Source organism: Aethina tumida, chromosome 7 (genome assembly GCF_024364675.1).
Source record: "Aethina tumida isolate Nest 87 chromosome 7, icAetTumi1.1, whole genome shotgun sequence".
NCBI lineage: Eukaryota > Metazoa > Arthropoda > Insecta > Coleoptera > Nitidulidae > Aethina > Aethina tumida.
The window spans coordinates 11,422,546-11,437,060 of record NC_065441.1 but is presented as its reverse complement, the minus strand read 5'-3'; the positions used below and the strand labels follow the sequence as shown (position 1 = coordinate 11,437,060).

The 14,515-nt window shown below is 30.9% G+C and overlaps 1 protein-coding gene across 1 annotated transcript in view; it reads left to right on the top strand.

Moving 5' to 3' along the window:
* The window catches only part of LOC109594571 (signal-induced proliferation-associated 1-like protein 1), a 30,433-nt gene extending 16,120 nt beyond the window's left edge, over positions 1–14,313 (top strand). Inside the window, exons 4-12 of the mRNA XM_020009785.2 lie at positions 946–1,283; positions 7,922–8,146; positions 9,316–9,594; positions 9,651–10,154; positions 10,213–10,532; positions 10,585–10,942; positions 10,993–11,195; positions 11,806–13,013; positions 13,067–14,313. Of these exons, the coding sequence (XP_019865344.2) occupies positions 946–1,283; positions 7,922–8,146; positions 9,316–9,594; positions 9,651–10,154; positions 10,213–10,532; positions 10,585–10,942; positions 10,993–11,195; positions 11,806–13,013; positions 13,067–13,280 (3,649 nt within the window). The 3' untranslated portion in view covers positions 13,281–14,313. The remainder of the gene's footprint in view (positions 1–945; positions 1,284–7,921; positions 8,147–9,315; positions 9,595–9,650; positions 10,155–10,212; positions 10,533–10,584; positions 10,943–10,992; positions 11,196–11,805; positions 13,014–13,066) is intronic.
* The last annotated feature ends 202 nt before the right edge of the window (positions 14,314–14,515 follow it).

Here is a 14,515-nt window from a genome sequence, read left to right as displayed (position 1 = left end):
TGATGTATTTATGCAAGTGTCCATAATGGCGGATGTTTGGCAATCGCTAATCACTCAATATCCTTATATAACAAAATTGCGGGATACAAACAAAAACAGTCCATTGTTTTATTTTTTTATATTTTTCATATTGTTGACTAATATTTCAAATTAAGTAATTTCAAGTAACAATGACTTATCAACAAGAATTGCGAAACTATTGACGTTTTAAATTCCAATATGCACATTGAAAGATTAAACAGTTTACATTAAATAATTGTTTATCCTTAATTCCAAGCTTAATTAATCATTTATAAATTTAGATATGGAGTTTAATAATTAATTAAAAATTTCTAGGCAAATAAAAATTATCTTAATCTGGCATTAACTTTACATAGGCATGTCGGTTTGTTTTAGTCACGTTCATTAAAATTATGATACATATGTAATAGTAATATGCATTTAATCCAGATTAAAAAAAGGCACAGAAAATGAAACAAAACATTGCGTTCATTTACCCCAAACGCCTCTATACCCGTATGCGCATAAATACGTGTTTGCTTTATGTTTTCATCTGTTAAAATTATTTAGATAACAAGTTCTGACCCAAGTTTAATGTTATGTTAATATAAACATATATGAATGAGACAATTAAAAAAACATTTAGAGAAAAATAGCAGCTAAAAATAAGTTATCGTCAATTTGCTGTCAAGATATTATAAGTACATTGTTAATTGTTAATTTCTCTATTAAATTGAATATCTTCGTGCCATGAGTAATTAATACCCATTAATAATTGTAGTTTCGATTCAATGTCTAGTTTTTATCGTTTAAAATGTGTGATTCATCGTTATCTTGTTTAATTGTAAATTTTCATGTTAATCTGCATCTTTTGTCTTCGACAAAATTCCTTTTATAATGAAGTAGCAGAAATGCATAAATAATTAAATTTTTTATTCATTCCAGGGCGTCAACACCCGACGGCGATAACAACGAAGACGACTACGGCGACGGCAAGAGCAACGAGCTGGTGGAGAGCTGCCCGTTCTTCCGCAATGAGATCGGCGGCGAGGAGGAGCGCATCGTGAGTCTGAGCCGCCTTCAGAACGGGCAGCATGCGACAGGCGCGGGCGGCCGCAAGCCTCTCCATAGGCCGCCCCTGGCTTACGGGGTGGCCGTGCTCGAGTTCTCGCCCGGCGACACGCACTGGCGCAACTCCACCTGCCCCTATCAGAAGTTTCCCAGGCCGATCGAGAACGTGGATTCGGGCGCGTTGTATTATCGCCACTATTTCGCAAAGCACGGTTAGTATACGTTAAATAAATAAAAAAGAATATAAACATATGGGTCATGAACTTTTAGATTTTTATTGGGAAAATGTCAGTAATTGGTGTTATTGGATGATAGTATATCGATGTTTTGAAAATAAATATCGATGTTTTGAAATAAATGTCATTTTTTTATTTATTTGAAACTAATATTTAGCTTATTTTACAGAAATCTCTAATGAATCTCATTAGTAAAAATATACTATTTTTCTAAAAAATCAGCGAAAACAATATTCAAGAAGTTAAGAAAATAAAATAAAAACAGCATTAAGCTTTGTCACTGGTTTATATTATAAAAGTTGTTAAGATATTAGATAAGAAATGTGGAAGTCAAAATGAGTCTCCGTATGAATATGATGAATAAATTACAAACTTTTTTATTGGACATGGTTTTTCTGGTTAAGCTTCTATTTGCGTACGTTTTTTAGTTGTATTTTAGAACAATACAAAAATTCTTAATTGATTTTGATATAATTAACAAAGTTGAAGCACAAATAACACGATCATTATCAATGATAATTATTAAAAAATATATACTAAATTAATTATTTTCAATGATCAATGATTTAATATAATAATAATAATTTAAAATAAAAAATTTAGTTGATATTTTAGACAACTGTTATTGACTGAACTGACTTTATAATTATAAAAGCATAAATATCACGATCATCATCAGCGATAATTAATCAATGATAATTATCACTTCATTATTACCAAAATGGTTTATAGTGATTTATAATTTAATATTAAACTTTTTCATTTGATATCAAAATTTTTTTGTTTATAGAAAAAATCTTCATAAATTTTGACTTAATTCAAAAGTTTGGAATATGTATTTTAAGACGTTGAAATTAATTCTGGAAATTAAAAAAAAAAACATAAGATTAATTTCTTAATCTTGATAATACTTACTCAAATTCTATGAATTAACTGATTATATCTGTTTTGTTCACAAATATGTACAATTTTTATGGGGTTTTCATTTAGAACAAATAAAAAGTTTTGCAAATATTATAAAGCATATTTAATCTCTGTCTTTGAATTTCTTTTTCGTTGATACATTTGTATATTATTTATGCATAGATATCATAGATTATTAGATTAGATTTATTTCTTTAATTTTATTTTAATTCGTTTGAATAATCTGTTATTTTAGTAATTATCATTATTGATAATTTGTGGGAGATAATTAAGTAATAAATAATCAAAGATTTTCATTTGACTGGACTTTTTTGGACAAGTTACATTTTTGAATTTCAAGAGATTTATGTGAAAACTGATAAGAACACTAGAGATGTGGTAACAGCACTCTGCGTTTCGCCACTTTCGATAGAAAGGTACTTTTGGATAAAAAATATACATGTTAATGAAAGGTCATTTGCAATTTGTTTATGTTATCTCATATAACAGTTTACAAAACTATAAAACCCTGTTATTACACACGAAACATCTGATTATAAATACACAACAGTATGACTGCAATTGTTTTATTACTCCGTATGTTTTTCTGCAAGGTTAAATGCAATTGGTGTCATTATGTGAATTATTCATCATTTATTTTATAATTAATACACACGACCATTTTTGTTACGAAAAGCGACGATTAATGGAGCTTCCAATCATTTCCATTCGTGATAAAAATGTGATGGGCAATTTATCAAAGCGTTTAATCGAATTAATTGAAATCTTGGCGTGTAACAAAATGACCTGAAATAATTGCATTTTTCGCAGCCATAAAAATCACTCATCCCGTCACAATGTAACGAGGAAATTAGTTTTTGCAGTTAACATCGAAATTGTATGGAGTGTAGGTAATTTGCTTGTTCCGATGGCTAGCCTTGGTTGTGCCTTTTTAGGTTTTAAAGTCGTTGTCGTGCGCATTCACTGTTTCGATATGGTTGCCGTACCATCTGTAGTACAGTGCCTGTGTGCCTACGCTACGGTCATGCCTCTTTTTCTATACGAATGTATATTGTATAATATACGTTGTTATTAAATTGCAATCAGTATTTACTGTTATGCTATTTTTAGTTGTTATAATTACATACCCAGATGCAAGATTAATTTTATTTTTAATGTTTCGTTAGTAAATAAACTTTTGCTCAAATTAGGAAAATAAATGTTTATGTTAAAATTACTAGTGATGAAAGGAAAGAAAGTACTGATTTCTTCTCAGTGATGTTTTGAGTTCCTATGAACCTCCGACGATAAAATGTTCTAATCTTTGTTTTTAATTTCGTAGTTATAAATATTTATAAATGTTTTGAATATGAAAAGTTAAAATTGTACAAAAAGTTGGTATAATTTTCGTAATTATGAACTTAATTATAAACCTAATATTTGAGAGGATGCAAAAATTCTGGATTAATATTGTTATAATTACCAAGTCATAAATATCATTGTAATCATAAACATAAGTATCATGATAATTGTCAACATAATTATTAATTTATTTAATTTTGAAGCAATACAAAAATTCTAGATGGAGTTAATACAGCTATTAAAGCATAAATATTGTAATTACCAACATAAATATCAGTGTAATTATTACCCTGCTATCAACTTAATTAATTTGGGGAAAATACAAAAATTCTGGATCGAGTAGAATTATCAAGGTATAATTTTAAATATAATTATCAAATAATAATAATTAATGTTATTATAATTTGATTTGATAATCTAATTAATTTTAAGGGAATACAAACATTCTGAATTCATGTTAAAATTTTCAAGACTAAATATCAACATACATATTATGGTAATTATCAAAATAAATATCGGAATAAATAAGAAAGAAAGAAAATAAAAGTATTGATTTCTTCTTAGTGATGTCTTGAGTTCCTATGAATCTCTGCCAATGAAATTTTTTAATGTTTATTTTAAATTCAATTTCCTAGTTATACATAGTTAAAAAAGTTCTAAACAAGAAAAAACAAAAAACTATCAAAATTGTACAAAAAGTTGGTATAATTGTTATTAATTTTTCGTTATCAACTTAATTAATTTAGGGTGAATATGAAGATTCTTTATCGATTTTGACGTAATTAAGGTATAATTTTAAATATAATTATTATTATTTTAATCAATTTAATCAAGACGGAACTTCAATATAAATATTATAGAAATTATCAAAAAAAAAAAAAATAAGAATTTAAACAATTTTGAATTGAGATAAGTATTAAAGTGTAAATATCAACAAAACAACAAACATAATATTTGAATATATTATTGATAATATAATTAATTTTAAAGGAATTGAGAGTTCTAGATTGATCTTGATAAAATTATCAAACAATATATCACAATTATTAAGGAATCAATATTAAAATAATTTGATTTGATGAAAAAATTATTTCAATCATAATTGAATTTATTGTTGCTAGATAATCATTAAAATCTGGATTCCTTATGAATCTGTAAGTTCAATTCAAATAATTTGGCTTGATTAAGAAGCAAATAAATACATTACAGGAATCCTAATGGAGAAAATAAAAGTCTATACGAAATAATAATGATAATAATGCATATAAAGTCAGAAATTTTTATCTTTCGCATGTTATCCACACGCAACCGACTTTCGCCCATTAAATCCATTGTATATACACCATTTAAATATTCAGCAGATTTGATACTGGCTCGCTGCTAACGATGTGTAATTTCCATTTCACGTGAAAGTCGTGAAAAATGCAAATGCGACGATAAATAATAAATAAAAAAAAAGCGGTTGCATATCGTCGGACTTTCGTTGTTATTGTGGCTGTGCCTCTCCATTAGAAACTGCCACAAAAAGTTAATTGGTGTCGAGGTCAGGTTCAATTTCGCAGGTCAGAAATATTTATTTTTATCGCATTCCTTCATTCGGGACGACACAATAAATTACTTGAAGTGCGTCTTGTACCGACCGATGCGTCACACTGGCTTTTTTCCACCCAAGATCAACGCGACCGCATAAATTAGTTCGGCAGCTTTTACAACGCGATGCGATGGTCACCAGTCAAATGTATTTGCTAAATGGCACTAATAAATGATATTTGCGGTTGGAGACCACACACTGTACCCTTTTACAATGTGGCAACCGAAATATGGAGAAACATAATTTTATATCGTCAATTAGAGTCCTAAAACTTTCTTATTCCTACTTGTATCTGTTGTGTGTGGCCCTTCAAACTTAACGCCTTGGTTCAAAATATATAGGGTGTCCCAAATTGGTTGATATTGGCTGTTATAAAGGCCAGTCTAGAGAAATTGACATGTGTCTATCCAAGTTCAATTTTTACAATGAACAAAATATATACTGGGCGTCCCCGAAAAGAGTAAAAATTGACTTTTGTCTGTATGTTCAATTTTTTCAAAACGTTTTGAAATATTTATATAAATTGATATTTGGCAGATTTCTAAAAAGTATGGTAACATTTTTATTTAACTTTTAGCAATCTATTTATAAATTGACCTTTTAAGATTTACTTATTTTTCTTAATTATTAAGTAAATAATATTATTTTTGCTAATTTCTTAGAATAACACATTATTTTTTGTTTAATGAATGTTTAATTTTTAATAATAAACTTTCGTAGACATTTAATAGTAAATAATACACTTAATACTCCTTATTAAAAATTAAGTAATTTGAAGCAATTAAACAATCCATTTAAATATTTTATGTTTAAATGTAGCAGACAAGACAAACGCAACGAAATTACCAATTAACAGCACATTTCTTATTAACATCACTCGTCATCTTTATATATTTTTAAATAGAGCACAATGTTCACGTATGTTGTCATACAAAAGTAAATAAATAGGCTCGTTTAATTACATCATATAATGTTTGTTTTATAACAGCCATGTGAAGAGTTGGTACGTTCCCACAACGTACGTAATTTCCTTAAAACTAGGTCGTCACGTGCTGCACATAATTCAATTTTCCGACTTATTTTTAATTAATTTTATTAACCTGTGTGCGGTTAGAGCCGCCGTATATTGCTGTTATTTCGGTAACACATCCGCAACCAGCGAACAAAACAAAACTCGAAATACGTAAAGCGGGACAAAACGTAAAAGAAACCGGGGCCCGCTTACGTGTTCGTTTTGTAAAGAGTATCAATGTCAATGTCTTTCGTTGCAGCAGCCAACAGCACCAAACACCATTATATCTCGTATCCGTTATGTGTACAGTCGGACATAAGTAAATGTAAATTGATTATGCTCAAGATGCTGGTACTCTCACTCTAATTTAAAATGTGTTGAAATATGGGTAACATGGTAATATTTACTATGCCACGTTTTTTATCGTATTTTGATTTATACTTATGTTTATTTAGGATGATTTCTTTGATGACATGAAGTAATTAACAGCAGACAAACATAAATGTGTTGATAAAGTTTAACTGATTTTGAGCTTCATTCACCCTTTTATTATTTTTAACTAAAAAAACATTCCTTATCAAATTCTGTAATGATAGTGATAATTAGTACAAGAAACTTATGACAAGCTTAACATGAAATAAACTAAAAAAGTAACTTAAGTAGAATTAAACTAGACTGATAATTATTCGGATAATTTTTTATACATTATATTATTATACGAATTTCGCATAATTGGAGAACATTTAAGATAGAAAATGATGTTGAATTTTCTCTCTTGTCATATAAGAAACAATTAATAAATAAAATTCTGAATAATTACTCATACAATGGAAAACTTTAGAAAATACTTAGAACCCATTAAAAAAACATTTATATAAATTTTCAACGAAAATATGTTGAATAAATTTTGAAAACACAATGATATTTATAATAACAAATATTTTCCCCGTGTTAGAATTATATTACTGACAAAAATATAAAATCTTTAGTGGGAGTTCATTTATATTTGTTTCATAATAATAGTTCTATAAATTTTAAAAATCGCCTAAATATGTTGAATAAATTTAATTTGGAAACACGTTTCAATATAATTTATGATATCAGGATGTTTTTCAAATATTTTTCTATATAAAATTTGATATATGATCAGAATACTAAGAAAAATGAATATAAATTATTTTATGGATAATTTTGAATGAAACCAGAAATTTTTGAAGGATAATGCAGTATTAAAATTATCGAGGCAAAGATACTACAATAATTATTAAGATAATTATAAGTGATAATCATCAACGAACCCTGATTATAATGGACTATCGTTTTAATTAAATAAAATGTGCTTAATTTTATATTTAATGATACATTGTGTAAAATAAAATACTGCAATCGTGAGAATATTACTAATGTAACAAATTATTTAGTAATATTTCCAGACACGCTACCCAATTGACAATAATAGATTTTAACCATCACTTTATATTAAGTAATGTATTTTTATTAAACCATTCACTACCAACGGATATTTGAAACAACGCCCCTACGTTCAACGGAGGAAGTTAATCACACGTTTTTTCCTATTAATCCGCGCCAAGAATCAACGTTATATAAATTATATGGTTAACCACTTCTTTGTGTCTCCGTCCATCTCAATTCTGCCACATCCTTTTGTAGCTCGTCGATTTTTTTCTTTATTTGTACTCACGCACTTATCTAGCGTACTTAACGAACGGCGATTTCCTCTTGCAGACCACCAGAACTGGTTCGGATTGGACGACCAGCTCGGTCCGGTCGCGATATCGATACGCCGCGAAAAAGTCATACCGGACGCGGACAACAACTCATCGATTACGCAATACCAATACAGGCTGGTGATTCGCACGTCCGAGCTGCAGACCCTGAGGGGCACCGTCCTGGAGGATGCCATACCCAACATCAAGGCATCGAGCAATCCTAAAACATTGCATACCAAAGGTAAGTTCGAATGTTTAATATGACTTATTGTTAAACAGTTTTTTTTATTTTTCTAACATAAAATTGCTCAGTTTGTCCAATTAAACCTTCATATTAAATGACCGAAATAAGAAATGGTGTTTTACCATTAATATATTTCATCTAACTTGATGAGATTCTGGGTGATCATTAATTGTTTTAATAAAGAATAAGAAATTTACACTGAGATATAATATAATTATTATTATACAACGTATCTGTATAATGTATGTGTATTCAATCTATCCTTTAATATTATATTAATGATCGTTTTGTTTCAATTATTATTATAAGTAGTTTTAACAATAATTTGATATTTTAATTTGGTTATAACAGGGAATTCAAATTCTTCAAGTTGTATTAATTATATTATATTCACAAATTTCATTTTTAAATAATACTTTGTAACATTGAAATAATAATTATTATACAACTACAACTTAAAAATTAAACAAACTGGTGATTTCGAATATCAATAATATCTTGGTATAGCTTCTATAATTAAAGTTTACATGGAAAATATTATTTTATAGTTAATAAAATTATTTTATTTTACTCTTTTAAAATTAAATATTATTTTTAAACTCGAATTTATTGTTCTATATAAATATTTTGACAATCAATATAAAAGCAAAATTTTAATTTGTTTTTACTTTCTGTTTTTACAATAGTGACATTTTTGGTTGTTAATTTATTTTTATTTATTATCATTAAAAATAAATAATATAATAATTATTAAAATATCTATAGATAATTGTTTTTAAACTACTAACAATAATTAAAATATTTTTTTTATATTCTTTTAGTATTCTATCATAAAAATATTTTTACAGTAACTATAACATTATTTCGTTTAAGAGTTTAAATTTTTATTTCAAAACTAACATTTTCAATATTATTCTGTATTTAATTTATTGAACAATTTATTGGGATTGGTATATTAGTTTTAATGGTGATGATTCACTGAGATCTAGAAACAAACAATTTTTAAATAATTATTACAAATAGCATTTGTAATGTTGTCATACTTCGTCGAGGCTAAACATAAATATTTAATTACTAATTGCCTGTAATTGTTGGGTCATATCGAATTTTACACACATCCACACATTTAATTCTATGTTTATATCTATGTTGTTGTTTGATTACAGAGGTTCTGGAGTATGTTTGTCCGGAGATCCAGCTGAGTTGCCTCAAAATGGGATTGCAGAATCAACAATCGATCGAACAAATTCTGAAGCTGGACGAACAGGGTTTGACGAACCACTACAAAGTCGGAATTATGTATTGTAAAGATGGCCAGTCGTCCGAGGAAGAGATGTACAACAACGAAGAAGCCGGACCGGCATTCACCGAGTTTCTCGAAACCATTGGGAAGAAAGTCAAGCTCAACGGTTTCGATAAGTATAGAGCTGGATTGGACAATAAATGTAAATAAATATATTAATTTTTAATCGATTATTATTTATAACATGTGGTATTGCAGCTGATTCAACTGGTTTATACTCGGTGTACGCCCAGTATCAGGACTGCGAAATAATGTTCCACGTTTCCACGATGCTTCCATTCACCGCCAACAATCGTCAACAATTGCTCAGGAAACGACACATCGGCAACGATATCGTAACAATAGTCTTCCAAGAGCCGGGTGCTCTTCCATTCACACCTAAAGGCATCCGTTCCCAATTCCAGCACGTCTTCATCGTCGTGCAGGCCATCAATCCGTGCACAGAGAACACCTATTACAAAATCGCGGTTAGCAGGTCCAAGGATGTGGAGGTTTTCGGTCCACCCATTAAGGAGGGGGCAATCTTTCCCAAAGGCAAGGTTTTCACTGATTTTCTGTTGGCGAAGGTCGTGAATGCGGAAAATGCCGCCCATCGTTCGGAGAAGTTTGTTACGATGGCCACGAGGACGAGACAGGAGTACCTTAAAGATCTGGTTGTGAATCATTCATCCAATACTCCAGTGGACACAGGTCAAAAATTTTGTAAGTTTAATATTAAAATTTAAAAAAACATTGTTGCTAATTTCGTGTTTTATTTTAGCAATATTTAGCGTAAGCAAGAAAAAGGATAAAATCCGTCCACGGTTTATTCCCGACAAATGCCAAAGAGGTGCTATTTTATGGCAGGTGATGTTGGATGACAGTGGCCAAAGGGAGCAGATCGAGTGCTTCCTCGGCATTTCGTCCGATACTTTCGTCCTCATCGAGGAACAATCTAAACAAATTGTGTTCGTGACTGCTTGCAAAAGCATTTTGGGTTGGTCGCCCCAAAGCAACAGTCTCAGAATTTACCATCACCAAGGAGAATGCATGACAATCCACATGAGGGACGCCAACGCCGACCGGGATGAACTAATTGAGGTATGTATAAATTTTCTTCTTATCACGAAATTTTAATGTCATACTCTTATAGGTGATGGACCGACTGAAGGCAGTGACGAAGGGCATGATCGCCCAAGAATTCTCCATATCCCGGAACATCATGGGTCAGCTGGGATTCCACGTGCAGCCTGACGGCATTGTCACTCTGGTGGAAAGTGCGGGCCAAGCGTGGACAGCCGGACTCAAACAGAATTCCCGTCTGGTCGAAATTTGTAAGGTGGCTGTGGCGACACTTACCTACGATCAAATGGTCGACCTGTTGAAGACATCGGAAACCGTCCTGTTGACTGTGATACCGCCGATGGCGGACGGCACCGCCCGCAAGGGATGCACTCTTCAGAACTGCAAGTACAACGAGGGAACCGAAGGTGACTACGAACTACTTACAGGTAAAATCAATAAAAATAACGTCACGCAATATCTAAATGGTATGTCACAGGAGAAAACGATAACACGAGGCAAAGCAAGCGAGCACCGCAGATGCAACAGGCGGTGGCAGGAAACCACCGACGCATCTACGAACGCAGCTTCTCACCTCCTCGATCGAGCAACAGTTCCGGTTACGGGACCGGAAGTAGCAGTAAGTCCTTTCACGGACAAGAAAACAGATACACGGGCACCGTTTCGGCCACACATGCAGAGGTAAATTTTATTCCTATTTCTAGTTATATTGCTAGCAAAACATCAAATTTTGATCTTAATTGACACGTTCTTCTTGTTTTTGTACAGCCGATAAAGAACAGGAATTCTTGTAAGTAAAGGGCAAATCATGTCGGAATGTGTCGGAAAGTTTTGGTTTAAATTTTTTTTGCTCATATTTTTGGTGTAGTGTAACAAATTTGTGCAGTGAATGACGAGGAGAGAATTTAGAACCCATAGAATATTTTAGTATATTATGTTTTAATTTATACGTTTTTACGTCTTATTAATAAATTAAATAAATTTGTTTATAGGACAAATTGATGCAGTTTTATACACAATATGATTTGTTTTTAAATAAAAATTAATGTCTTTGAAAGTTTAAAATCATTTATTTTTATGTACCAAATGGATATATTGGAACACAAATTAAATTGTTCAGAGTCTAATTTAAATTACTTTTAATGTAGAATAATTTATTTCCTGAAAACTGTTAAATGTTATTTTTTATATTGTGTCTCATTTTTGCATGCTTTTAGAAACTACATTAAATTTAAAGCAATTGAATCAATTTGTTGATCAAAATATGAAAAAAGAATTTAAATTTTTTCAGGGCACTTTAACGAGTTCATCGAGTGGTCATTCCAGTGATGACAAATGGTATGACATCCTCCAGGAACTTGAAGTGCCTTCAAAGAGCGGCCAACAACACACGTCCCGTTCAAGTCACACCAATACATTTCCGTCGACACCAAAGCGTAACAATAATTCACACCAAATATCTCAAGTTCAAGTAGGACAGAACCATAACCATTATTCAACGATTCAACCCCAACCTGCTCACCACAATAAAATCCAAGTGAGCAATTCGTTGCCGTTGCAGCAGTTTAGTTATTCGCAGCCTCTCACGTTCCCTAACAGTTCCACTGATGATTTGGCTTATAAACTGGAAAAGAACAACTTGATTAAGCAACAAAACGACCGCTTGAGGCAAGAGACCGAATATCACAGGTCTTCAAAAGATTTGCAGCATCTAAGCAATGATTTTCAAAGACTAAACATACCTCCTGCAGACACACATTCCACCAACAGTTCAATTAGTGATAGAATGAATTTTGTAGGCGTTGGTAGTGAAGATGATCTATCAACAGGAAGTGGTGGTGGTAATTCTTCACCAAAATCATCTCGGCGATTAAATAAGCAACATTTGCCCACGGGAAATTCAAATTATTCCACAAGTAGAAACCAAAGTCCAAGATCAATAAATGGGGAGGCTAAGTTAAGACCTGGTGTAACGGTACGATCTTCTAACAGAAACAGTGCAAACCTGTCTTCCAATAATGCTTTTCAAGAAGAGCTGCTACGTTTGATAAACCCTGACAATATAGAAGCCGGTACGGGTGGTGAATCGAAATTGAGTAAAGACCATTGCAAGGCACATTCCAAAGAGAATCTTAACAATACTCTATTAGTGCATAAGGGATCTCAACCACCGGAAGTCATTTTGACCATGGCGCGACCTGCCACTGTTATTTCTAACGCCAGTACTGCCTCTAGCCCCTTACCTACTGAGTACAAGCTGTCGAAAGAAGATATGGCGGTGGGAAGCATGCTTTTGGGCAAAGGCAAGAACAATCAATTAAGTGGAGGATTCCAAGACGAGTTTCCATTACCGCAAGATGGAGACTGGCCAAGCCTGGTAGATACAGCTACCAGGGTTATTAATAGTGTGGGTGTTTCTTCAGATGATAGGCAACCTTTGGTGGATTCTCGAAGACACTGGGAGGACGACCAACACGTCGACGCTTCTATTGCTTCATCGTAAGTAATTTTAAACTATTTTATTTTCTATTTTAACTTGCGATATTTTGCAGTATATGTTCGAGTGCCAGTATTCCAGAGCTGCAAAATCATGTAGCAGAATTGGAGTCAAAAGTGAACCATGAGGCCCAACAACGCATGTACTTGGAAAGCGAGGTACGACGTCTCACGGAAGAGAATATGAAATTGAAAGATCAAGCCCAGGCAGCCGTGCAACAGCTACGCAAGTTTACCGAATGGTTTTTCAAAAATGTCAAAAGGCAATGAATTTTTTATGTATTTCACCTCTTCGAAATTTGCTCTTATGAAATTGTTGTACATATATATACATGTACAGTTAATTAAGTATTATTATTGTTCTTTGTATAGTGCGCAGTGCCTCCGACCAACGTTTCCATTAATTGAATTTTATTTCGAATCATCACTTATCATAAGACGAATCAAAATTTATTCTCAAATAGATGCAAGATGCATTCCTTTACCACATTGACGTGTAATCACTAAGTAATTTGGCATTGGATTAAAAATATTCATTCAATTTATGGAAACTATGGAATTAGAAATTGTTTAAAACAAGTACAAAATTGTTATGTTTTGAATTGACGACACTTTTAAATTCTTAAAATCAAATAAATCTATCAAGGATACATTTAATCAAAAGTAAGTGAGCGACGATAATTTTAAACGTAGAAATTATAACGTTTTATTAAATTTTATTCGGATTTTCAGCATATTTAAAGTATTATATTTCTATAATATTAAACAATATTTATAATAGTTACCAGTAAAATTAGTAAAGAATGAATATAGCAAATAATAATTTATATTTAAAATAAATATGTCCTTGTAAGTTGATGCTTTAATTTATATCGAATTTAGATAAAAATGCATTGAGGTTAATCAATCTGTTAAAAAAGATATCTATACACATATATAGATGATGTATTTCTGCCTATACTTTGATGTTTGTCTTCTTCGATATTGAAATATTGATTGTTAGCAGCTAGTATTCTTAACACTTTTAAATATGTATGTTCACTTATTTTTTAAAGTTGCAAAGAAATGTTATATTATCAAATATATAATTATTTATCTTTTAAAACCAAAAGACCAAACAATGTTATTATATTTTAGATATATTTACGGTTCAGTATATCCGCATCCATTCCTAAGCATTATGTTTGTTAGACTTTATGTATTTTAATTCTGTGACCTGTTAATGCCTTTGTGAATGGATTTATTTTATCAAGTATTATATTAGAAACACCTTTTTTTATTTAATTGTATATTATAAAAAACATCAGTGTTGTTTTTTTATTTGTCCACCTCCGTTAAATGAACAGGTAGATAAATATATTTAATAAAATTAAATAATATTTATAAACAATAAAATAAACTTTACAAATAATTATTTTATTAAATAGTTAGCACAGATTTATATACGTTGCGTGTGAATATTTGAAAAAAATAAAGAAAAACATTTTTTTAATGATATAATTAAG